Source organism: Athene noctua, chromosome 2 (genome assembly GCF_965140245.1).
Source record: "Athene noctua chromosome 2, bAthNoc1.hap1.1, whole genome shotgun sequence".
NCBI classification, from domain to species: domain Eukaryota; kingdom Metazoa; phylum Chordata; class Aves; order Strigiformes; family Strigidae; genus Athene; species Athene noctua.
In genome coordinates, this window is record NC_134038.1 from 38,297,459 (window position 1) to 38,322,530 (window position 25,072).

Sequence of the window (25,072 nt, forward strand, 5' to 3'; positions counted from 1 at the left end):
TGCACCCATTTAAGCAGGCCAAAATTGATTGTCTATTTTAGAGGCCTAATTTTAATCTTTAATGACAAAACAGTCAATTATGAATAACAACATAAATCTAGTTATAAAGCATACTATACAGATCTCTAGATAGTTCTTAAGAAAGTATTTCAGTTTTGCAATTTTAAAGATTAGTTTTGATTTCAATAGGAATGAAAAATTAGAAAAGGGGGCAGGGGGGAGAAACATACACTTCTGGAACATAGAATCAAGGAACAGTGTGGGTTGGAAGGGGTCTTTAAAGGTCATGCATCAGGGAATTAAGTCCTGGATCTAGGAATTCACCTGATGCCTTTAATACTGTCCCAGAGTGATGGTTTGGTGTGTGCAAGTGTTACACAATTTTCTGAAGTATTTCTTTTGGCATTGCTGGCTTAAATGAAACCAAAGCTCTGTGGTGCATCATTTTATTATGAAATTAGGTGTGAAATCTGTGGCTCCCTGCTGTGCCTTTTGACTCTGTATTTCATCTGGGGTGACTTCTGGTAAAATTATTTCTAAATTCATTATGGGTACGCTGGGGTTTCTTCTCCATAACCACATGTGGTTATGGCAGGATCCTCTACATCTTTTGACTGTTTTTTCTGCTTGTGGGAGAGGGAGCCTTGACCACAAGGACAGGACTGTGTGGATTCTCCTACAATGACTTTTAGTTGAGTGTATTTTACTCTCAGTCCCATCTAAGGCAAGAGGAATGGGAAACATCAACAGTGTCTTAGATAAAAATGATAGAGGACTGAGGGCAACAAAATTAAGAACAGAGAGATAAGGAAAGAGTTGTGTCCTGTCTCTCACTGTTGTTGTCTTACCATAATTTAGTGAAATTAATAAAGTTTGCTGCCCTATCTCACCCTACCTTTTTTTTTTTTTCCCTTCTGGTGTTAGCAGGACAAACTTCTCTTATTTAAGTACATACTTTTCCTCCTAAAGGAATCTATTATACACTCTGTGTGTTCTTGAAACAACTATTGACTCAATCTTTTTTTCTCCTCACTGTGCAAAGATAAAAGTTATCACAGGAGTACCAAAACTCAATAGACACCTAACTATGACGTAGCTTTTTGTTTTTTTCCAGCTATGTTAAAATGGTTGTGTCTGTTCGTTGCTGAGGGAGAATGCTTCTGAGGGGAGCATCAATCTGCATGACTTCTGTCCTATTCTGTGTCTCATGTGCATACTTCTGTCCTGATCTGTCTCATGTCCATTCTGTTCAGTTTTCTTTTTGGCAAAAGGTAACTTCAAGGTTAATGATGTGAGTTAAGGACGGAATTTACACTAAAGCAAGATGTTGAAACTGTAACATGCCTTTGGAGCTGACAGATGCTAATGTAACTTTTGTTGTATATGTTCCAGCTGGCATGGACACCTTTTCTAGCTGCATTCAGTGTGGGTCTACAGGACTGTGATGACACAGAAGTTGCCTCTCTTTGTTTGGAGGGTATACGATGTGCAATCAGGATTGCTTGCATTTTCAACATTCAGGTAAAAAAAAATTAAGATTGAGACAATGCTTTGATTTATGTACCAGCAAAATGTTAGTGGGGTTCTGAGAGTCCTTGTTGCTGAAGCTGTGCACTGCAATACCTAGAGGCTGCCTGCTTCTGCAATTACTACTTCATCTGATATACGACTGGAAATGTTTTAAATAAAGTGACCTTTATTTTTCCTAGTGTTTTGTCGTAAGTGCTGCCATGTCTATGTACTGAATTTTTGTTTCCCCACGTGTTGACTATTTTTATGTCAAAGTACTTTCTTTCCAGCTTTGTTACAAAGCTCTTTATGAAACATCACAACAAAGCTAAAATGAGTCTTTCTATCCTGTTTCACAAGTAAAACAGTATCTCTGTGAACTCTGTTTGAAATACTGTTCTTAACTTCAGAGAGATTATACTAATCTGAGATTTCTATAATTGGATACCATTTTAACAGTTGTGGCACTGGAAATGTCATTCCTGATACAGTGCATGAATGTATCTTGCATTAAGCACAATGCCAAGAATTCCAGACTTTCTGGCTCCAGAGGGTAATTCTCATTAAATGTGGGCTCTTTTTTTTTCCATTTTCAAATCATTGGTAGTGAACGTTCTATTATGTTATTGTAGACTGTTAGTTAATAAATGGAGTACTGGTCTGCCATAAGCCCATTTTAGGGATAGTTGAAGAGGGGGGCAGGAAGAATTCTCATGCTTAACATTTCATTATTTCATGTGTATGTTGAAAACACTTTTTTAAAAACCCAAAACAAACCAGTCAGAAATAGCAATAACCTTGTAAAGACTAACTTTAAGTAAAAACTGTTGAACTATGATATGATAGTGAATGCTTTGTCTCCCTCTCCCCTTGCACTTGTACTTAGCAAATTCGATAACTTTTCAGTTCTAATCTGGAAAGGCACATTAAGACCTCTGATACAGCTGCTTAAAAAAATCCATTTGAGATCAAGTAAGGTTTCCTTTCTCTGTCTTTCCACTTCATTCTGCATCCCTCTCCTCCGCACACCCTCCCCCCCCCGCCCCCCCGAACTGAACAGACTTAAAAATTTGATTAACAAAGCCTTCCCTGGAGCATGCAGCTGTTAATGAAATTCACATTCCTGTTATTTTTGTTTCTAAGCTGCAAAAGTGGAACTGGCACAAGTATCAGTTTCAGCAGCAGTAGAAGGTACCTCCCAGTCCTACCGAGTTCTACCTTGGGTGGGGAGGGCAAGGATGCATTTGCTCTAAGATCCCCATGCTCCAGAATGTACCAGAATCAGTTGTACCCTTCCATTGACTTGGGACAAACTTGATTGAACTGGAGGTGTTTCAAAAACACCACTTCTCATTTGCTGAAATTTAAAAACCTGGGTTTGTGTTTTCAATACAAGTAATATGCCTTCTTTGTTTCCTATGAGAATTCTGTTTTGTTGATATCATTAAAAATATTGGTTTGTTGATGATTTCTGTACATTGCAGGATGATTCCATTTCACAAGGATTAGATGGCAGTGTTGTCTGACTTCAGACGCCAGAGAGCTCTGGTGGTTTGAAGGAGACTGGCAAATTGGTACTTGAGCTGACTTAGGGACGTTTTCTCTTGGAAGCAGGTTTTTCCTTTTGTGCTTAACTGGTGCTGGCAACTTTTTCTATTTCATGGAATAAATGTACAGAAGTGAAGACTGGTGTTGAAGAACAGTTAACATTAGTTTACACACCATGAGAGATAATGGAGGGAGCTGAAGGCTTTTAATTTTAAGAAAATCTCCAAAGTACACAATACAGTTTAAGCTGTGCATGTTCACCTCTAAAACCTCGATTAAAGATTCTGTTGGTAATTATTTATGCTTTTAATCTTAGACTGTCACACAGCCTGACTTTTGCCTCTAAGCATCTGAGACAAGATATGCATCAAAAGGATGAGCTTAATTTGCTTTTATCATCTGTTTTTACTTTCTGGTTGATGGACACATTGTTTAGCTGGTTTTCTCCTACTTTGATGGCTTAGAAAAAGGGGCAGAAAGGGAGTATCTGTATGGAACAGAGTGGGAAAGTAGGACTGAGAACATTTTCCTTTTACAGAAGATACGGTTTGTAGACTCTAAACCTTTTTGCTTAGTACTCTTTCCATGAAACTTCCTTTTTTCTATACTTACACATAATTTGCTGTGCCTTTGCCAGCACCCTGTAGTAGTAGTTGGATTTGAACATGGCAGTCATGCTATGGGGCTCTGTGAGAATCAGTCCCTCCTATCATTGCCCACTGTTGGGGCGTTTGTGTTTTCTCTATGAAACAAACATTCTTCCTGGGACTTATTTTTTTTGTATTTTATTATGTGCTCCATGATTTTTTTATTTCAAAATAGTGTTAAACATCCAGACAGTTAAATATATTTAATAGTTGTTGCTTGTTTCTCTGATGTAGAGCCATTTCAGTTTATGGGCTTCTGATCGTACATAACCAGAGAGTAAAATGCACTTGTGAGCTCAACTGTAATCCCCTTTTTACCATTGTAATGGGTTCATGTGAGATCCAAGGAGTTTCTTTTGGTGTATATATATAGATACCCTACACATAAAAATTAGGTACCTACATGTAGAAAATTCTTTTTTGTGTGATTGATTTAATTTGCCTAGATTACAGGTTACTTGCTGTTTACCCACCCATGACAGTCTCACCTCACAAACTTCTGAAGTGCTCCAAAAGGTGTAGATTAAAACAAATACATTTTGAGCAGTTTTGTGAAATTGGCAAAACATGCCTTTTAGATGTATTATTTAGGTTCTGTTGCCAAAAACATCCTACAACTTGAGAGAGTCTGCTAAGGCAGCATTTTCAGAGTAGGTCCAAGTATAGTACAAGAATATTAAAAACATAGCTAAGAAGCCACATTTCTTTTGAAACAGCATCCTATTTCCCAAAAAAAGACCAAACCCAGAAACCTAACAACCTATGCATTCTATGCTGTCAGACATTACATTTCATGTTCCTGGATAGAGGAGCCTGATTTTATCCCAAAGCTTACTACAGAAGAACATGAGATATTGTGATTATGTAGAATGATTTGGAAAGTCAGTTCTAGGAAGCAAAAAGTAAATGATATAATTGCTGAAATCACATAGATTGTACTAAGAATAAGAAGCTGAGAAAATACTTAAGACAATTCTTTTTTTTTTTTTTTTCTTCTCCCATTCATAGCTTGAAAGAGATGCCTATGTCCAAGCGTTAGCAAGATTTACATTACTTACAGTGAGTTCTGGTATTACTGAAATGAAGCAGAAGAATATTGACACAATTAAAACTCTGATCACCGTGGCTCATACAGATGGAAACTATTTAGGAAATTCCTGGCATGAGGTACAAGAGTCATTTGTACTTAAACTGTAAGAAAGTACGTGTGCTGATTTTTGAACACAGTGGTGTACTTGTTTGTGCATACATACAGTGATTTTTAGATAAATGCCAAGTATATACTTCTGTACATACATTATATAGAATTGCACATTATGCAGCCACTTAAAGTAGCAAAACATGTTCAAGTGAGAAAATTGAGACTAATCCAATAGTATTTAAATTAACATTAATTTTGGAAAGAACAACAGAAATACTTGTTTGACCTTGAATGTTTAGATTTTTTTCTTCTAAAGATCTTCCGAAATATTTTGGTTTTTTTTTTTTACTCTTTCAAACTGCTTTTTGTTGATAAACAACTTCTTTATTCTCCGAAATAGATTCTGAAATGCATCAGTCAACTTGAACTGGCACAGTTAATAGGAACTGGAGTAAAACCTCGTTACATCTCAGGGACAGTGCGTGGCAGGGAAGGTTCTTTTACTGGAACAAAAGATCAGGCACCTGATGAATTTGTGGGGCTGGGACTGGGTAAGTAATGCAGATATGAAGTATTTCATTTAACTGGCTCTGTTCAGACAGATACTGAAATTTATTCTTTGTTTTCATTATTGTTGACTGTGAGATTTGGAGATGAGATCATGAAGTAGTCCTTGTAAACTGTCTTAGGCTTTGAATAGACCTCTTCCTATTTCTGGAATATTTGGTTTGCTGTCTTCAGTACCATTGCTATGATGGGAGAGTGGGAAACATAAGAAAATAATACATTATTCATTTCTATTAAAATATAGCTGACCAAGTAAGAATGGATTGATGATGATGTGACCAGATTTAATAATACTGCAATGTTAGTGCACCAAGTACTTTACCAGACTCCATTTGACTGTTGGAAAGTTACAATTTGAGTATGATGCCAGTATCTCCTGCCTTTTCAACAACTTCACCCACAGCTGAGCAAAAGCTTTGGTTCCCTCAGTTTTTCATAGAACTCTTCTTTTTGTGGAGTAATGATTATTTTACTAGTTTCCCTGATCTTAGACCTCAGCTAGTCCTAATCATCTGGCTTTGCGTTCTCCTCAGTTATTCTATAATCAGTCCTTTCCATTATGCTCTCCTTTGGCCTGCCTTTATATACTCCACTCACCTTGCCAGGAGTTGATGAAGGGAAACCTTATGCCTGGAAACCAATGCATCTGCCAGCATCTCATATATTAAGATTCTTTCTGCCGTTCTAATACGCATCCTCCAGTTTAGTGTTCCCTGATGACCCATCCAGCTTTGCTATTTCCAAATGCTGGCAGTTTCTCTTCGCTGAATTGACTGGCCTTTAAAAATTTTAAGTCCTAATAGCTCAAGAATGTAAACTGTAGTCAGGTGTCTCTAAATCATGCTTCCTAGTCATTGGTGTAGATCCAGCTCATAAAGACTTTTTCCCTCTGTCAGCTGCATTTCTAAGGAAAACAGTCTATGCCAAAATGCATAAAATGTTTCTTTCTGTGTTGCATTTCTGGAATGCTTGTTACAGTGCACTTATGGAAACTTAACCATTTTCTTTTTTGGCGGGGATTGGTTTGGTTTGGGTTTGGGTTTTTTTTTTTTAATAATAGCACTTCAGTCTTATAGTAAAAGGCCTAACAAAGGAATTTGGTTTTCATGCAGTTAGGGGCAGCTGCTTAAGGGCATGCACTTAGGAACATAGTCATTTTCTTCAGTGTCTTATTTTTTTCACTCTTACCCACTAATCCTGTGTTGTAGATACTTTAATTTTCTTTCTGTGATCACTCTGAAGTATCCTTTGGAACTATAGCTTTTGAGCCACCTTCCTATAAACTTGAATTCCTCTCAAGAACCCATAGTGCATATGTCCATATATACAGACACATGTTTTACAGGAAAATAGTTGTTTAAGTAGAGTCAGTGAAGTTGCAGTCTGGTGACACAGAAGCTTCAGTTTTCAAACCTGCTTGCAAAATCAGACATGCACAAGCAGTAGCCTTCACTCTTATTACTGAAGTTAGAAGTGTGTGGTTTTTTTAAAAAAAGCAAAACAAATCCCAAAGCCCCTTTTATTCATTTACTGCCTAAAAAACGATTCAGGTGTGCATGCTTCACATTTGAATGTCTTCATCACTCTGAGCCTCCCCACATAAGAAGGACATAGATCTGTTGGAGTGAGTCTAGAGGAGGCCACAAAGGTGATGAGGGGACTGGAGCACCTCCCTTATGAAGACAGGCTGAGGGAATTGGTGGGGTTGTTCAGCTTGGAGAAGAGAAGGCTCTGAGGGTGGCCACAACAGTAGCCTTCCATTACTTAAAGGGGGCTACAGGAGAGATGGGGAGAGACTTTTAACAGGGAGTGTAGTGATAGGATGAGGGGTAATGGTTTTAAACTGAAAGAGGGTGGATTTGGATTCAATATAAGGAGTAAATTCTTTAATGTGTGGGTGGTGAGTCACTGGAACAGGTTGCCCAGAGAAGCTGTGGCTGCCCCCTCCCTGGCAGTGTTCAAGGTCAGGTTGGATGGGGCTTTGAGCAGCCTGGTCTAGTGGAAGGTGTCCCTGCCCATGGTGGGGGGGGTGAAACTAGGTGATCTTTAAGGTCCCTTCCAACCCAAACCGTGCTATGATTCCATAAAGTTTTCATCTCTGCAAAGCTCTGAGAACAGAACTGCTGGCCTTCTTTCAGTCTTCTCCCCTATCTTTCTGATAGTCTGCCTAAGGAAAAAAAACCCTAAATACAGTGTAGGTGGAACTGCCCAGAATGGTTGCAAGATTCCTGCTTTTTTTTTTTTTGATGGGGGGTGGAGGGGAGCTTAGAGGTTGCCAAAAACTTCAGAAATTACTCAGAAAATTCAGCAATTCACTGTAAAGTTAGCATTTTCTTAACATGAGCTTTCCTGGCTGTGGGTTACAGTTTCTAGCCTCCGAAGTAAATATTGCTATTTTTATTTACAGATTTTTCTCACTGTTGTTAGGTGATAGTTTTGCTGTACTTGAAATGTAGCTTTAAGATGGGAGTTTTAGTGAGAACTCTTCTCTGTGAATGATTAAAAAAAAAACCTATCAAGATGGATTTACTCACTTGCTGCTAATAAAGTGTGAAAAGTTCTCTGTGCAGCATTCTCTATCGTGTGTGGTGTATTTCCAGTAGCATAATTACCAAAGATCCATTGAAAGATGGAGAGAAAAAAAGTGGTTCTTGTGTTTTTGAATTTTTTTCACTTGTATCTGTTCATACAGTTGTTCAAAATGTGGACAATTTTTGGGGCCTAATGTAGTTTATACATGGATAGAGAATCTAGAGAATTAGGACTTAGACCAGCATGCAACTGTTCACTGAGATGCCCAGTGCCCTTATGTAAGGGAAATTAATAATGTACGTCTCTTTTTTTTGTGAAAAATACAACTAATTATACTGTTAGTGGCATGACTTCTCTTCCTCTTTCTTCCCAGCCCTTTCTGTGTTATCTCTTACCTATTTTTCAATTTTTTTTCACTGTAGTTGGTGGAAATGTGGATTGGAAGCAGATAGCAAGTATTCAGGAATCAATTGGTGAAACTAGCTCCCAAAGTGTTGTCGTTGCTGTAGACAGGTATTGTATTAAATTTGCTGTTGCCATCTCAAAGTTTTTAAGCTATGTTTGAATACCCTGTGCTAATAATAGGACACTGTTAGTTCATCCCTACTTGGAAAAGACTAGATAAATATTGCCATATTAAAGTGTTTTTCAGTTTTGTGGGATTTTTCCTTTTTTATGGAGCAAGGGTATTTTTGCAGAAAGGAACAGAACAAAGATTAGGCAAGAAGCCTTTTTACTGATTTAAAGTTATTACAGGAGAGCTGCAGAATGAAGACTCCTGTACTGTCCGGTGGATCTTGATTTGCTATATATAGTAACAGATAGCAAATCTCATTTTGCCTTAGTATAGGGAACACCTCCTAAATGTAGTTGCTGACTCCCTGCTTTCCTCTAGGTTATGTAGATGTCTGAAATTACCAAAATTATTATTCCACTCTTCCTTTCTATGACTCATATTTATCATATCAAGACTTGATCAGGCACAATACATATCATAAAGATTCCCTGTTTATATTGTAAAGTACTGATCAGACTTCATTGTTAATGGATCTTGCTCTCAGCATCCCATCATTTTCTTAATGGTTGTCAAAATTGTCAGTCACAAAGGGGTGTCATTCCGAAGACTTTCAAGTGTTTCTGTGATTGAGCATAGGCAGCAAGATCGATGTCAGTTCAATGAAAGTTGGCTTGCAGTAAAATCACATCAAGCGAACAGGAGACTTAATGTCAAACACATAATAGCTCTTTAGGTTTGCAGTGTTTCTTCCCACTTCCTAATGGGAAGTGTTTCAAGTATCTGTGCCATGGCAAGTAGGATTTGTGTACTCTGGGGAAGTTTGACTTCTGTATTTGGAGAAGGGTTGAGTAGTTTATAAACTACTGACATTATTCATCAGTCACTATCAGTGAGTGGGTAGTATTAGGAACGATGCTCACCTCCCAGTTTCCATGCATGATTATAGGAGTTATTTTTAAATATTAGAAGTAATAAAAATATTTATTTTTTTATTTTCAAAGCTCAGTATTCTTTCCCAATTACTAGTTGTTTTTTAATAAATAAGTTGGGGGTATGTATTAAAAAAAATTCTTGAATACATGTTTAATAGATGATTTTTCAATAAATTGTAACAATGTCTTAAACTGCACTTTACAGAATATTTACGGGATCTACAAGGTTGGATGGAAATGCTATTGGTAGGTTTTTTGGTTCTCCCCACCCCCCGTAAACGACAAAGCAGCTTTGTCTTAAATCTTGGAAAAATACTGCATTAAAATCTGTGGTCATTTAACAGTGGATTTCGTTCGCTGGCTTTGTGCTGTATCTATGGATGAACTGCTGTCGGCTACCCACCCTCGAATGTTCAGTCTGCAGAAGATAGTAGAGATTTCTTACTACAACATGGGCCGGATAAGGCTACAGTGGTCTAGAATCTGGGAAGTTATTGGAGATCATTTTAATAAGGTATTCCTGTTAATGATTATGCTGCATACTCCTTGAATTATTGATAAAAATAAATTTATTTTGAGATTTGTTGGAAAAGCACGTGCTTATCTGTATCATACTGTCTTTCCTGTCCTTCTGTATAAGTAGCTTAAAACACAGCAAAAACTGTAAAGCTGGAAAGGCCTGTGAGAAGGCAAAAGTACACAATATAATAAATGTAGAAACAGCAGTATACAGTAAGTTATTTATCGTGACCTGGGTCTAGAACTGGCTGCCTTTAGTTATGTGTTGTAATTTTGGGGGCTGTTCTATGAAGCTTGGGATAAGAGGTTTTCTGTTCAAGTCTAAATTGGCTATTTATCAGGTGAATATTTGACATGCATTTTTAATACAGCATGTTGAAGTCTTTCTAGACAGCTTGCTTATTTTTAGGAAGTTTTAAATGCTAGGGTATATAATGTAGAAAATAGAATTGGTTAGGGATTATTGAACTGCATTAACAATGTGGCTTATGGAATTGGCAATCATTTAATTTTGTTAATTTTCCAGTACTGCTTAGTTCTCCATTATCAAATGTAGAAGCAGCTTGAGCTGAATCCATACGAATTCTGATGCAAGCTTACTATACATTTCCATTCTACATTATCAGGTTGGCTGCAATCCCAATGAAGATGTAGCTATTTTTGCAGTAGACTCATTAAGGCAATTATCAATGAAGTTCTTAGAAAAAGGTGAACTTGCTAACTTCCGATTCCAGAAGGACTTCCTAAGACCATTTGAACATATCATGAAGAGAAACAGGTAATAACAAACAATTAACTGAATTTCCTGGGATCTTAAGCACTAACTTTTGCAATTAATGTTTCAAATTGCTTTTGTAGAGTCAGTTGATGGGAGAATGATGCTTTTCTAATTGATTATGTAATTTAGTTTAAATGATCATTGTTTATTATCTTAATTTAGGTCTCCTACTATTCGAGACATGGTTGTACGGTGTATTGCACAGATGGTAAATTCCCAAGCTGCTAACATTCGTTCTGGCTGGAAAAATATTTTTTCAGTATTTCATCTGGCAGCCTCAGATCAGGATGAAAGTATAGTGGAACTTGCATTCCAGACTACAGGACACATTGTCAGTGAGTATTGATGATATGCAGACATCATGAAAGTGTATGTGACTCCCAGAGACTGAGAAGCTTTGTCTGTCTGTTGCCTCTACAGCCTGCAGAGTAAAGCCGGCTCTATGCTTTAGAACCAGTGTTATACACTTTTCAACCAATCTTTTGGGAGAATACTTAAGAAATAATTCAGTAAGATTATAGTTACTTGTCTCCTTTTATGCCTTTTAAAAAAAAAACTTATCTGTTTCTAGCATTCTGTAGTAAAACAAGTCAAGCCTTAGATAATTTTACTTAATGTCTACGTTTTCATTTAAGTGAAGAATTTCCCCCCCCAGGAAAAAAAAAACAAGTGTAATCCTTTTCCTGTTATGTTATTTGCTTGTCTTTTTCCTTGTTTATGAATTGTGCTTGTTTGTGTCCCTGTTCAGGAGAAGGTGCTGAGCTAGGTGGCACTATGTTTGTTGGGTTTTTTTTCCCATTCTAATCTAGATCTCAGGCTTTAAGTGCCATAAGGGATCTCTTTATTCTGTCTCAACCTCTGAAAGTTCCTAAAACTTTTTCAGCATTGATGAAGAATGTGTTTTTCCTCAAAAGTGATTATTTGAAATCAAGGCAACAGGACCATATTGCTGAGAGAAGTCCTTTTTGTAGATGTAACTCTGTGCTTTATGTAGCCCTCTTAAGCTCTGATCACACAGACTACTGTTGAACAGTCAGCCTATTGCTCTGTCTTGCTTAACTGTTAAATTTCCCTCCTTTAAACCCTAGCTTGATTTATTTTAGATACTTACTTACTGTCAAAACAAAATGTCCTCTAGGTGATTTTTTTGTTTCCTTGAGCATTCATTTTTTAATTTGTATTACTGCCCAAGAATTTGACAGAACCAATCAATAAACCTGTCTCTAATAACTTCTGTTACAATGCGTTCATATTAGAATTAATAGATTATAAAGCGTGACACTTTATTTCTTCTGTTCACACTATTCTTCCAGCAATTGTGTTTGAAAAACACTTCCCAGCAACCATAGATTCTTTCCAGGATGCAGTAAAGTGCTTGTCTGAATTTGCCTGCAATGCAGCATTTCCAGATACCAGTATGGAAGCGATCCGCCTCATTCGCCACTGTGCAAAATATGTATCTGATAGACCTCAGGTATAATCTGTATTAACTTCATTATAAGTGCTTTAATCAATAGTGCTTTTATAATGAAAAAAATACTCATGCTAACCTTATTGGCTTCCCTTCAAGTTTCAGAGATCAATGAGAAATATACTTTATTCAGAAGCAATAGGAATATAAAATGCCACAGGCTTTGAAAGTATTAGCAATTACTTTTTTTTCTTTTATCCCCCTCCCCATTCCTATCCACCCAGTTCAGCTCGTGGCTAGTTTCCTGAGAGCTCCTGAAAATCAACTCTGCTCCTTACTGAGAAATGTTGTATAGAATGGATAATGGCATAAGCAAAAATGCTTGGTATCCTCAAAATGTTATGGTAGATCCTCATTTTCAGTGCTGTCTCTGTAAAAAGAGAGTAAGAGACTCAGACTGAACTGCAAGCAAAAACTGATGCTTGAATGTATCATTTTTTTTTTTTTAGTTTATTTTTCATAATATACTAAGCATAATTTGAAAAACACTTCATCTTCTCATTATTATTATTTTGATTGCCAGCTCACCTGAGTTATCACAGTGTAATACTAATACAGCAGAGATTGTCATTTACAGTCCAAATTGTGTTTTATTTTGAAGTGTCAAACTCTTACGACTGTATAAGCCTGTGTTGTCTTCTACAGGCATTCAAGGAATACACAAGTGATGATATGAATGTAGCTCCTGAAGACAGAGTATGGGTGCGAGGATGGTTTCCAATTCTGTTTGAGTTGTCCTGTATCATCAATAGATGCAAATTAGATGTAAGAACCAGGTAACAATCAGTATTTGTAATTCAAATTTTTAAAGGCTTACTTTACACTTTTTAAAAAGAAACAAGTCTCTTAGTAAACTTAACCTGTAAAATTACCTACATATTTAATTTAGGTGATATCACTGTGGGAGCACCAGACTCCTTAAAACCACCTTTTAAATAGATGCTAGAATATAGAAATCAAGTCTGTGTTCTTTACACATGAAATTTTTATCTTCTGTTATAATAAATGATGTTGTGTGGTTGTGATCGCATTATGTTGAATAAGTATTACATTTCCTTAAATATTCAAGTAGTGCCTGTTTAGGATGTATAGCCATGAAATCACAAAGGTAAGAACTATTTAAATAGTTCATTTGAAAATAAATTAAAGCTTAAGTAAATTAAAAAATAGGGACTGTTTTCCATTTGTTATAGAACCTGTAAACTATTTAAAACAGCTCAGCTCAACTTAGTCAGATGTGATGGAGGTAGTTTATGCATAGAACACGGTAAAATGTAAAAGTCAACTTTTAACTTTCCTAATATATAACAAGCGAGCATTATTTTAATGAGGAAGGTCAACCCTAGGTGGTCAATATGCATTAAACCTCCCCCCCCTTTTTTTTTAATAAGATATTACATCGTTTTGCTATCCAAATCTGTATTATACCAGTGACAATACTGATCCTCTCTATTAGTAAATATGAATGTATGATGTTTGATTCCATGATATATGCACCTGTTCCTTGCTCTATTTTAGTGATTTGTCATAGTTGACCTGGTTAATCCTCATGTCATGTTTCCATTTTTGCTCTGTTTAAAACAAATGTAAAACACTCCATGCAGTAAGTAGTTTTTGTTTTAGTGGACTCCCAGCAGTAGAATTCTGCTGGAATCTTTTTTTGATTGATTGGAATCATGACCCCAGTCCTGCCTGCCCATCATTCTTACATTGAGGATTTTAAAATTGATTTTATAGCATGATTCCCTTAACTAGCTGAGGATTGCAGAAACAGTAGAAAAAGCAAAGCTGTACTCTGATTTTATGTGAAGCTTGCTTATATTCCTTGAATACGGCTTTTCCCCAAAATGCATGTTCTGTTGCAGTTCTGATGCTAAATGTGAGAGGGTGTATACAAATAATTTTAAATGTACACATTTATATGCGAGCTGTGCATTTGGGCTCCCTTTATCTGGTGAAGATTAATACTCATTTTTAGACCTCTGTATTTTTTACCTGGAAATACTAGTTTCTTTATTTTTGTGGTCCTTTGTAAAGAAGTTGTTTTCCTATTTTAATTTGAAATTACCACAGTTCTCAAAAGTGTTTTCTGGCTACTCCCTGTGACTTCTAAGTGCTTTTTAAACAAGATGATTTTCTGCTTAACTTTAGTGTACTGGAGATTCGCATCAGACCAATGTATAATGTTCTTAACAGTATTTGAGTTCATTACTGCTGTTACACTTGGACATGTTTGGTTTAGTGCATGTCTTTTTTGGAATTCTTATTATATGTTGTCCGTTCTTCTTTTCAGGGGCTTAACAGTGATGTTTGAAATAATGAAGACATATGGCCATACTTACGAAAAACACTGGTGGCAAGATTTGTTTCGGATTGTCTTCAGGATATTTGACAATATGAAACTGCCAGAACAGCAGACTGAGGTGAAAAAAGTGGGGGAAGATAATTTACATGAGATCTGTATTTACAGTAGAAAACCTGATCGTAATATAGCTTAATAAATAATTTAAGGCAAACCTCAAAACTTGCATGGTTGACCTGTGGTTCTAGTAGCCTTATTCTGTTTTATTAGCATTCTGTTGGAGGGCCTGTCACTATTATTTTTTAAACCATGTGTGTAAAAGCTGTAGTAGTTTACACAACGAACAATAGAAGAATAACATAAAATGCAATGTATCTAGGGTTTGTAAGAACTCCAGCTTTTACATATGGAGTCTGGAACCTGAGACACTCACCATTTAATGGCAGCACGCTCAGTGAAATGAGACCTGTAATCAGCAGTGAAGTCACAATAAGAAGTAAATTCTGCTAGTTCAAAACTTTCTGATGACTAGGGGAAAAAAAAAGGCAGGGGGGAATGACCCAAAAACCAGCACTGTTCTTTCACTGCACCCTTTTGACCAGCCAAACAGGTTTTGACCTGCAAACCAGGACCAGGTACTGTCCTGACAAGGATGTGAAACAGAAATGAACTTACTAATGTAAATTATGTGTAAATTATTAATATGAGAAGTTTGATGAAAGTTGTCAACTGTTTGGAGGCTCTGTCTGACTATTTGTAGAAGGACATGTCTGGCTTTCTAAATTTTTATTCCGTGGAAAATACTTAGAAGAAACACAGAAGACTTGGTAAACTGTTGAACTAGGGTTAGACGCTAAGTTTAATGTCAAACTCAGTATCTCATGATGCTAAGTTTTGTCCTATAATCTGGTCTCTAAGAATAGTTATTTGTCTGCTTCTCTAGTTTTTTAAACCTGCTAGTTAGCAAAGAAGTTGGGGCTCTGAGTTTTGGGGCTTTTGACATACAGAAAGGAGTTGTATGTCACTATAAAGCCATTCAGATTGAGTAAATATATATATCCATCTGCCTGCAGGGTTGTGTATCCTAAAAGTTTCATCTTAAACAAAGTTGTAACTTTTTTTTTCTCCCTCCTAGAAAGCTGAATGGATGACAACTACTTGCAATCATGCACTTTATGCAATATGTGATGTATTCACACAGTATTTAGAAGTACTTAGTGATGTTCTTTTGGATGATATATTTGCACAGCTGTACTGGTGTGTGCAGCAAGGTAAGACTGTACCAAGTTATGTTAAACAATGTGTCAAGATCTTACTATGGTGAGTGTGAATAAACAAATACACTGTTTGTCTTTTCCAGACAATGAACAACTGGCACGGTCTGGTACAAACTGTTTGGAGAATGTTGTCATCCTAAATGGTGAAAAGTTTACCCTAGAAATCTGGGATAAAACTTGTACTTGCATGCTGGATATTTTCAAAACTACAATCCCTCATGCGTAAGATGACTGTTAATATTTGTACTTTGTAAAACAGTTTAGCTAGATGACTTACTGATTCCAAACTGCTAGATATATAATAAGTGGGGTAAACAAAAGGTGTTACATGTGGACTAAATAGAAGGAGACTTCCTTGGAACATAATGGTAAATTAGTTGCAAGATACACTACTTTCGTGTTGTAAATTATACACTCTTAAAAACTAGAAACACCATGTGGGAGATAAGGAAAAAGAAAAAACCTAAAACTGTAACTTGATTAAATTTTTAAATGTTGGATTTTTGGAGAAGTATTATTTGATTTTTTTGGGTAATTTTGTAATAGAAGAATGCCATTGATAGGTAGACTTTGCAATTTGTAATAATATGTGAAGCTTTTTCCACAAAATACTATAATATTGCAACAGTCATACAGATTTAAGTCTGGTTGATGGTTAACTTCCATCATACATTTCTATGAATCCTCATCTTTTTATGAAAATTATCTTGCATATTTGGTAACTGTCTTTCCCTTCATGTTGTAACTGTATGTGAAGTTTCTTGGAAGAAGGCTGAACTGTTCTGAGTAGTACGTTATACATCACAGAGCAGAATAATAAGAAATCGCATCCAGGATTATATCAAAGATGAGGGGTTTTTTTCCCCTACCATACCAAAACTGAGGTGAAACACTACTTGTTTTCAAATCTGATAGTCGTAATGTTGAACTATTGTATTATTTACTTGTCCTATGTCTGTCAGCTAGTTCGTGACGTTTGCTTCTGGGTATCACCTAGTTCAGGCCTGAAGAAAACTGAAGTAAAAGAGAACCTTCTGCACATCAGTCTTTCCTTAATTTTAGAGTTATGTATCCGATAGCTCTCTTACAGAGAGCTTCATTCATGCTTAAAAGATAAGTTAATCATCTGTCACTACTTCATCTACTTTTCTATGTGTGTAGCTATGAATTACATCCAAAAAATAATACTGAAATCAAGCTGAAACATCTGGGAGCTAGCAAGATTTTTTTTTTTTTTTTTTTGCAACTGCCAGAAGTAAAATTTGAAACCAAATCTCTGGATCTAAAAGTCCAATTGAGTTATCCCTAATTTAGTATGTCTCAGGTTTCTGAGTATTATTACAGCTGAATATTAGAAAACCTTCCAGAGAAGCATTTTGGATATCTTAATATTTAGACTCATTCAAAATATTCTTGTTGCCTTTAGCTGTATCTGATTTAAAATCTGTGCATTATTCCCTTTGATGTTTATGACACTTCTGCTTTTCAAATGGGTTATTTTTCCTAGGATGATATCCGACTCCTTCCATACATTTCCATTCTTCTCATCTTCTTTTTTAATCTTTTTATGCTGCCTTTGACAAATTCATTATATTATTCCTTGTTAAATTTCTGGGAGGTTCCCACCTTTTCAGGGTGAAGTAAATCTTCCTTGGATTTTATACATGAGTAAATCCCTTGAGCATGGGTAATGGGTCTCCTTTCCCATGGTGAAAGTACACGTGCTCTTTTCCAAACAATTGTTGGGTGACACAAAACTGCTCAAAACAGTCTTTTCACTTTGACCATATTTGATTAGAGCTGAAGCTTTTTAGATGGGTGAGAAAAAATTATGATAACAATATACATGTATTCATTCATGTTTTTAATGGAGACTTTGTACTCATTTTTTTCCTTCTACTTCTGTACAGCTCCTTCTATTTTTTTCCTTATTTTCATGGGATCTGGTTCTTTTTCTGTGACTCATGGTTTGACCGACATTTCATATTTGAATTTCTTAGTCTCTCTATTAGCCTTACTTCTGCAGTGGAGCTCGTCCTGCCCTTCCAGCCTTAATTTTTTTTGTGTGTGACAATGCAAGCTGTGTTTTAATACGCAGCTTATTGTGGAGGCTGCCCCAGTACTTATAAAACAAAGCAGATGCTCCTTTTACCTTTGTTTTTCCAATGTCTGTAAGTAACACAGTAGTTAATGTTGAAATGAAGACAGAGACAAATTGCATAGTGGTATATATGAAAGTTTTATGGGCAAGTGCTTTATTGCTAATTGTCTTGAAATAGTCAGATGCTATGTATCTCTGGAGTGTAAAGCATCTTCTGGCAGAGGTTTTTATTAATCTGATCAGTTAGGATTACATCTGTTCTGTTTTAGAATTCAGATAAAACATTTTCCTAGTACTGTGTAACCTCTTTAAGAGTTGCAGCATTGGCTGCAGGAGTTCTTAGTTAAAGCCTCTGCTGGTTCTTGGCAAGTTACCCTTTTGCAAAGAAATATGATCGTATTATTTTCTTGTTTGGAAAACAGTACTAGAATATTTACTCAGCCACCAGTTTCAGCAAGGATCAGTTACTAGAAAAGCCCAAACTGTACTCCTGCCAAGCTTCTACAAAATCATTGAGGTCTTGATAGCTGAAGATACTAACACACAATCACACAGAATGGCTGAGGTTGGAAGGGGCTCTGGAGGTTGGAAGGGGCTCTGGAGGTTGGAAGGGGCTCTGGAGGTTGGAAGGGGCTCTGGAGGTTGGAAGGGGCTCTGGAGGTTGGAAGGGGCTCTGGAGGTTGGAAGGGGCTCTGGAGGTTGTCTGGTCCAACCTCCCTGCTCCAGTATGGCTGCCCAGAGCAGTTTCCTCAGGACCATGTCTTGGCTTTTGAATATTTCCAAGAAGGGAATCTCCACAGCCTCCCTTGGCAACCGGTGCCAGTGTTCGGTCATCCTCACAGTGAAAAAGTGCTTCCTGATACTCAGAGGGAACTTTCAGATATTTATAGGCATTGGTGGGATCCCCACTGAGCCTTCTCCAGCCTGAACAGTCCCAGCTCTCTCAGCCTTTCCTCATAGGAGAGATGCTCCAGTCCCTTAATCGTGTTTGTGGGCTTTTGCTGGAATCTCTCCAATACGTCCATGTCCCTTTCATAATGGGGAGCCCAGGACTGGGCACAGACAGTGCTGAGGGGCAGGATCACCTTCCTCCACCTGTTGACAACTCTCCTAATGCAGCCCAGGATACTGTTTACTTTCTTTGAAGCAGGGGCACGTTGCTGATTTGTGTCCAACCCAGTGTCTGCCAGGACCCCCAGGTCCTTCTTTGCCAAGCTGCTCTCCAGCTGGGTAGCCCCCAGCCTGTGCTGGTGTCTGAGGGTGTTCCTCTCCAGGTGAAGAACTTTGCACTTCTCCTTGTTGAACAACGTCGGGCTCATGCCAGCCCATTTTTCCAGCCTGTCGAGGTCCCTCTGGTTGGCAGCATGACCCTCTGGTGTATCAGACACTCCTCCCAGTTTTGTGTCATCAGCAAACTTGCTGAGGGTCCACTCTGCCCCATCATCCAGATCATTAATGAAGATGTTGAACAGAACTGGACCCGGTATTGACCCCTGGCATATACCATTAGTTACTGGCCTCCAACTAGAGTTTATGCACCTGATCATCGCCCTCCTGGCTCAGCTGTTTAGCCAGGTTTCAGTCCACCTCACTGGTTGCTCATCAGTGCATACTTTGTTAGCTCATTTTAATAGTTTCTTTGATTCTTCTTTTTATTTAATTTCTATTCTGTTTATAATTTTTTCTAATTAGAATTTTCTGACGCTTCATGAGAACACGTCTTGGCCTTGCCGGTGCTGAGAAAGCCAGGGTGATTGGAAAATTCAAGAGTTAGAACTGGTTCTTTGCACAAATTAAGATGATATGGCTTCTACTGTCTCATAATGGCTTATTATTCCAATCCTCCTTTGGCAGATAGAAGCTTAAGACTTCATAGCCCAAAATAAATTACACCATATTTAACAACCTCTAATCCAGAATAATCTGCAGTTCGTGTCCTGGTAGTTTTCAAGAATTGATTCGGTTCTCTGCTCTGCTTTATTTGTTGTCTCATTACATGCCTCAAGATTTTATCTTTTCTTATCTCAAATTTATCTTTTTAGTTATATGTTCTTTAGTTGTATGGAGATTGGTGACATGTTAATTTAGGATCCTTAACACAGTGGGAAAGATCTCCTTTAAGATGCGCAGACACAAATGTCCAACAAGCACTGTCTCACACAAACTGAGGCTAAATAGTTGGAGAGCTTAACAGTGACAAATAACTTTAATCTTACTTTGTAGCAATAGATTTGATAGAACAAAAGATGATGAGACTACTTAGGTTATTTAATCCAATTGGCAGAGACATCCTCAATATGTTACAATTAATGTAGAAATTTTGTAGTGCTTAAGGCGAAGACCCTCAAGACAGCAGCATGCTGTAGGAAAACAGGGAGGAGATCAGAAGTATTGTCAGTGACTTGATCCCTCACAACAGCAATGAATCCTAAATGGAAGTGTTGAATCCTAGGTGGAAATAGAACCACAGTGCAGGGACATATCCCAAACAGAGAATGCAAAACATCTTCAGACATTGATGCTGATTTGTCCTGGGGTAGATTCATTCCTTATGCCAGGTAAAGCTTCAGGCAGTGTGAGAGAACAAGGACCACTGATGGCACTAGAGCACTGCCTAAAGCCAAATCCAGTATTTCTGAGAAATATGAATCTACCTCCCTATAATCCAGTTGTCCGTCCAAGGCAATTGACAGATGCATTGAAGTTCAAAACCCACAATACTTAAATTTTTCAGTATGTGTGAAATCAAAAAATGTATACTTAAAACTGAGATTAGTTTACAGATATGAAAGTATCTATATCTGACTCTCTTTATGTTTGACTTCCATTAATTTAAATCAAAACAAACAAAACCCCCACCATGTTGAAGTGCACTTTTTAGAATATCGGTTGTATTTCAAACTTAACTAAAATTGTTACTGGTTTTGTGTTTTCAAGGCTGCTGACTTGGCGACCAGTCAGTGGGGAGTTTAGCTCTGGATCTCCCTCTGATGCAAAAGAAAAACTGGTAAGCTGCTGAAATAAAAAGTACTTTAAAAGCTTGCAAGAGTTTGGTACAAATGTGTTGTGAAGTAGAATAAGTGAAAAGTATACTTTGTTTAAACCCATATGTTAATTCTGATTTACTTGAAAAAGTTTTCTACAGATAGACTGCTATTTACAGCTTTAAAATGGCAAGGAATTAATTGAGAAGGAAAAGTATGTATTTGTTTGCATCAAAGTTGGCTTCCAGAAGTTGGCTGTAGGTTGTTACCTGTGTATGTTTTAGGTAATATCCTGTGTCTGGTAGGTCTGTAGGATGTAGGGCTTGAGTTGTTCTCTGGTTTGGGGCATGTTTTTTGTTTCATTTTGCTCAATATTCTCTTTGGTACACTGGCATGATGAGAAAATCTTGGAGGTGCAAAAATTGCCAGTTAGATTGACGGGTTTTTTTCCTTCAAAGTGTCTCTAGTAATAAGAAATTAAACATCAGTGTTTAAAGTAGAAAATATGTATAGCTATCAGATTTCTTAGCACTGATTGAACAAATTGATGTAAAATTTGGATTTGCCTACAAACAACAACACTGTAGCTACTTTACTACTGACGAGAATTAGTTTAGCTTTTGGACATTCTCACAAGGTTGTTGCATGAAGTTCTTTATAGACAAAGCATTTGATAAAAATTTTTCAAGCATACGATCCCAAGTGAGTTCTACAAGAGACCAGCTCCCTCCATTTATCTTTGTGGAGTGTTAACATAATTTACTTACAACAGAGTATAAATGTTTCTGATGGCGAGTTCTTGTTATACAGGTATTTTACATCCGTGTGACTGAATGAGCTTGCTGTATTTTGACTCGTGTAGTGTTCGATGTATAAAATGTTTGATTTAAAATTTGGCTACATTTTTGATCCATTTATGTCAAATACAATGGTCTGAAAAAATGGCATATACATTAAATGTCTTAGTCATGAATAAAAAGATCTTTTCTCTTTGAAGTAGCTCAACATGAATGTTTTCAAAAATTTTTTTGTCTTCATTGTAAAAAGATACTTTACAACTTCAAAATTTACAGAACTTGTATAATACATAGTGTTAAAGGAGTTATATTTTGGTTCCTTTATTTTGGTAGGATAGAATTTTTGCAGGCTTTAGATATCTCCATTTAGTATTTCTTCAAATAGTTCAAATATAATGAAGAGCTCTACTATCTGTAGACATAATATCTATTAAAAGTGTATTTATACTTAATGAAAACCTTGGTTACTTACTGGTATGAGAACTTGATGTGTTCTTTGTAGGAACTGTGTGTAGATTTAAATCTTGCAGGATTTAAATCTACACAATGTAGAGAATTAACGTAGTCTCCAGTGGCATTGATGGAACGAATGCCGATAGAAATGCTGGGTTATTGAAAGGGAAGCAATCACTATATATAACTACTTTGCAGTTAATGATAATATATTTTGTTATTAATTGCATTCATTACATTTCCTTCTTTTAGTGAATGCTTTCAGAAATGAAAACAGTAGGTATTATCATTGATTTTAATACTTTACATTCAACTGATCAAGAGGGAAGATATTTATTGAAAAATAAAACAAAAACACAACATGGAGAATCATAACACATTGCAGAAGTCTGGTGAAACAGCTCTCTGGCAAAAGGATTTTAAATTGGAGCATTTTCTTGATATGCATATATTCTCCTCCTCCATCATTTTACTGTGGTAAATTCCTGTAGAACCTACAAACATGTTAGTAGGAGCATATAATTCAGAACATTCAAGGGAGTAAAGGCAGGTAAAGATTGAAGTTTGATGATACCTCATATTCTTTGGACTTGTCATTTAAGAGCCGTGTGTTCACATTTGCATCTGTTACAAAAGGAATACAAATTCTCACAGAAGCTATTAGAGGTTTTTATTGTAGATCAACCTAGTTAGTGCATTTCCCAGTATTGGAACATTGCAGAAAACCTCATACACTTAATCTGGTAAAAGTCAAACTAACGGTTGGCCAAGATACTAAATGCTTGGGTCCCATACCAGAAACCTCGGTGCAAAACACTGCTCATTGACTTTGTTGTGTAATTAAGTATCTGTTGCTTGTTAAATTTTTAATTCTTTCTTAGTATAAAGAATTAAAGTAAAGCTAAAGTAAAAGCTTTTTAGCACATCTTTCTTGAATGCTAATATCAAATATGGCTGAAGTGAATGAAAAAGTGCAGTGTTGAAACACCAATTGTCTTAAGCTGTGAAGAGCACAACATTATTGACAATTAGCTCACAGAAGTTTTCTGTAAGTTAATTAGTTGGAGGGGTTTTTTTCTTTCATTTCAGGATACAATCTCACAGAAGTCAGTAGATATCAATGATTCTATTCAGCCCAGATCTTCAGATGGACGACCATATCAACCCAGCGCAGGGTCCACAGCAGGTGAAGAAATGAGTAAAACCAGGCCAACAGCAAGTGCGTGTTTTGTAATTTTATATCTGTTAAGTGTAGTATTTAGCAGACATTTGATACCTTTAGTTACAGCCCCAGCTATAACTTTAGAAACACAATGTGAAGAAAATAACACTGGTTAAATTTTTGTCATCATGTAGTATGACAGAATTCTGTTGGACTCTTGCGGATCCACATTTTTGAACTGTGCTTTAAAAATCTAGAGTTCAGCTGCTAACTTCCAGCCTTTTTACCCAAAGCAAAATATAAACAGTTACTGTCCTTATAATGCTATGTAAATGAAATATTTTTTTTCTCTGAGAAGTTATTTCTGTGCAAAATGCAACAGAAGCAATAGCTGAAATAACGAAGTGTACTTAGACAGATTTGAAGGGTGTATCAAACCGTTAAGGTTCTTGTGCAGAGTTAGGTGTTGGTGCTTAAAATGCTCATGCCTGGTGGTATTAGTCACTCGCCACAAGTACAAACAAGCATCAGTGATATTAGTGCTATCCTGAGCCTCCTCTGCTTGTGGGCAGTCTCAGCCTCTGATTCTTGCCACTGCACTGGCAAGGTCACTAGTTTCAGTGAGGTAACATTGAATGTTTGTCAAATATACGGCCAGTTGTTAACATGATGATCAGTTCTGGTTTTAGAAGAGTAATTCAGATGGGTGGATTCCAGGTTTGGTTTATGAATGTGTTTGAATTTAAGCTGTTCCTTAACCCCAAAATAGCTTAAAAAAAAAAAAAAAAGTATTGCAGTTCTTTAGTTAATGAGCAATTTCCCTTTACTCTCCTTAAAAGAATTTCCAGAACAGAAGTTATTTGCTGCTCTTTTGATCAAATGTGTTGTGCAACTGGAACTCATTCAGACTATCGACAATATTGTGTTCTTCCCAGCAACTAGCAAAAAAGAGGATGCAGAGAATCTAGCAGCAGCACAAGTAAGTAGAACTGATAGGTATCTCTCTCTTTAACAGCTCTTTCTCTGGTGGGTAAAGTTTCATAAACTCTGTAACATCTTCTAATTTACCGTTTTTAGAGGTGCTTGAGAACTTCCAGCAGACTATGGAGATCTTTTTTTACGTCGTGCATTATAGTGCATTTGCTGTGCTGGGGCAGCACACTGTGGAGATCAAAACCTGTATTGTTCAAAGGGATTTATGTAACTGGGAAGTGGATACAACTTTTGATACAGTTCTAAGTTTAAATACAAATACAGATGAAAACCGGGTAGGATTGAGTTATCACAGGAACTGGCTGAAGACAATTGTGGATTTTCACTTGATCTCTTTTGTTTCTTTTTTTCTTTCCTTTTTAATAGAGAGATGCAGTAGACTTTGATGTCCATGTGGACACACAAGATCAAGGGATGTATCGTTTTCTGACATCACAGCAGCTTTTCAAACTTCTCGATTGTCTGCTGGAATCTCACAGATTTGCTAAAGCATTTAATTCAAACAATGAACAAAGAACTGCTCTCTGGAAGGCAGGTGAGTCGGCCACCTTGGAGAAATATTTTGTGAGAATGTGTTACAGTGCTTTGAATTGATCCCAAAATAGGTCAAAAGTGCTTTGATGCTGAATGTAAAATTGAGTATCAGGCTGTAACTTCATAACCCTAGATTCCCTAAGGGGAGGAGACCTCATCTGTGCAGGTGCAAGTATCTTTCGACTGCCTAAAATTTAAGATTTCACTGGTTTACGGCTGCCAAGATGATCCCTGGCTGTAGGTGTGAGTCCCGTACTTGGAAGCTGCAGGCACAAACCCCAGAAACTTGTAAGGGGGTTGTTTTACCC

The 25,072-nt window shown here is 36.9% G+C and overlaps 1 protein-coding gene across 6 annotated transcripts in view; it reads left to right on the forward strand.

Annotated features, from left to right (window-relative positions):
* ARFGEF1 (ARF guanine nucleotide exchange factor 1) overlaps nucleotides 1-25,072 on the forward strand; it is a 100,754-nt gene that overhangs the window by 71,652 nt on the left and 4,030 nt on the right. For 3 of the 6 annotated variants that reach the window (XM_074898859.1, XM_074898858.1, XM_074898857.1), the window contains exons 20-36: nucleotides 1,393-1,521; nucleotides 4,713-4,871; nucleotides 5,246-5,396; nucleotides 8,367-8,457; nucleotides 9,599-9,639; nucleotides 9,738-9,907; nucleotides 10,539-10,690; nucleotides 10,853-11,025; nucleotides 12,004-12,164; nucleotides 12,807-12,937; nucleotides 14,455-14,584; nucleotides 15,599-15,734; nucleotides 15,824-15,962; nucleotides 20,779-20,848; nucleotides 23,165-23,294; nucleotides 24,077-24,216; nucleotides 24,597-24,765. In XM_074898859.1, coding sequence (XP_074754960.1) covers nucleotides 1,393-1,521; nucleotides 4,713-4,871; nucleotides 5,246-5,396; nucleotides 8,367-8,457; nucleotides 9,599-9,639; nucleotides 9,738-9,907; nucleotides 10,539-10,690; nucleotides 10,853-11,025; nucleotides 12,004-12,164; nucleotides 12,807-12,937; nucleotides 14,455-14,584; nucleotides 15,599-15,734; nucleotides 15,824-15,962; nucleotides 20,779-20,848; nucleotides 23,165-23,294; nucleotides 24,077-24,216; nucleotides 24,597-24,765 — 2,272 coding nt within the window. The remainder of the gene's footprint in view (nucleotides 1-1,392; nucleotides 1,522-4,712; nucleotides 4,872-5,245; nucleotides 5,397-8,366; nucleotides 8,458-9,598; nucleotides 9,640-9,737; nucleotides 9,908-10,538; nucleotides 10,691-10,852; nucleotides 11,026-12,003; nucleotides 12,165-12,806; nucleotides 12,938-14,454; nucleotides 14,585-15,598; nucleotides 15,735-15,823; nucleotides 15,963-20,778; nucleotides 20,849-23,164; nucleotides 23,295-24,076; nucleotides 24,217-24,596; nucleotides 24,766-25,072) is intronic. The other 3 variants (XM_074898862.1, XM_074898861.1, XM_074898860.1) reach the window with 3 other exon arrangements.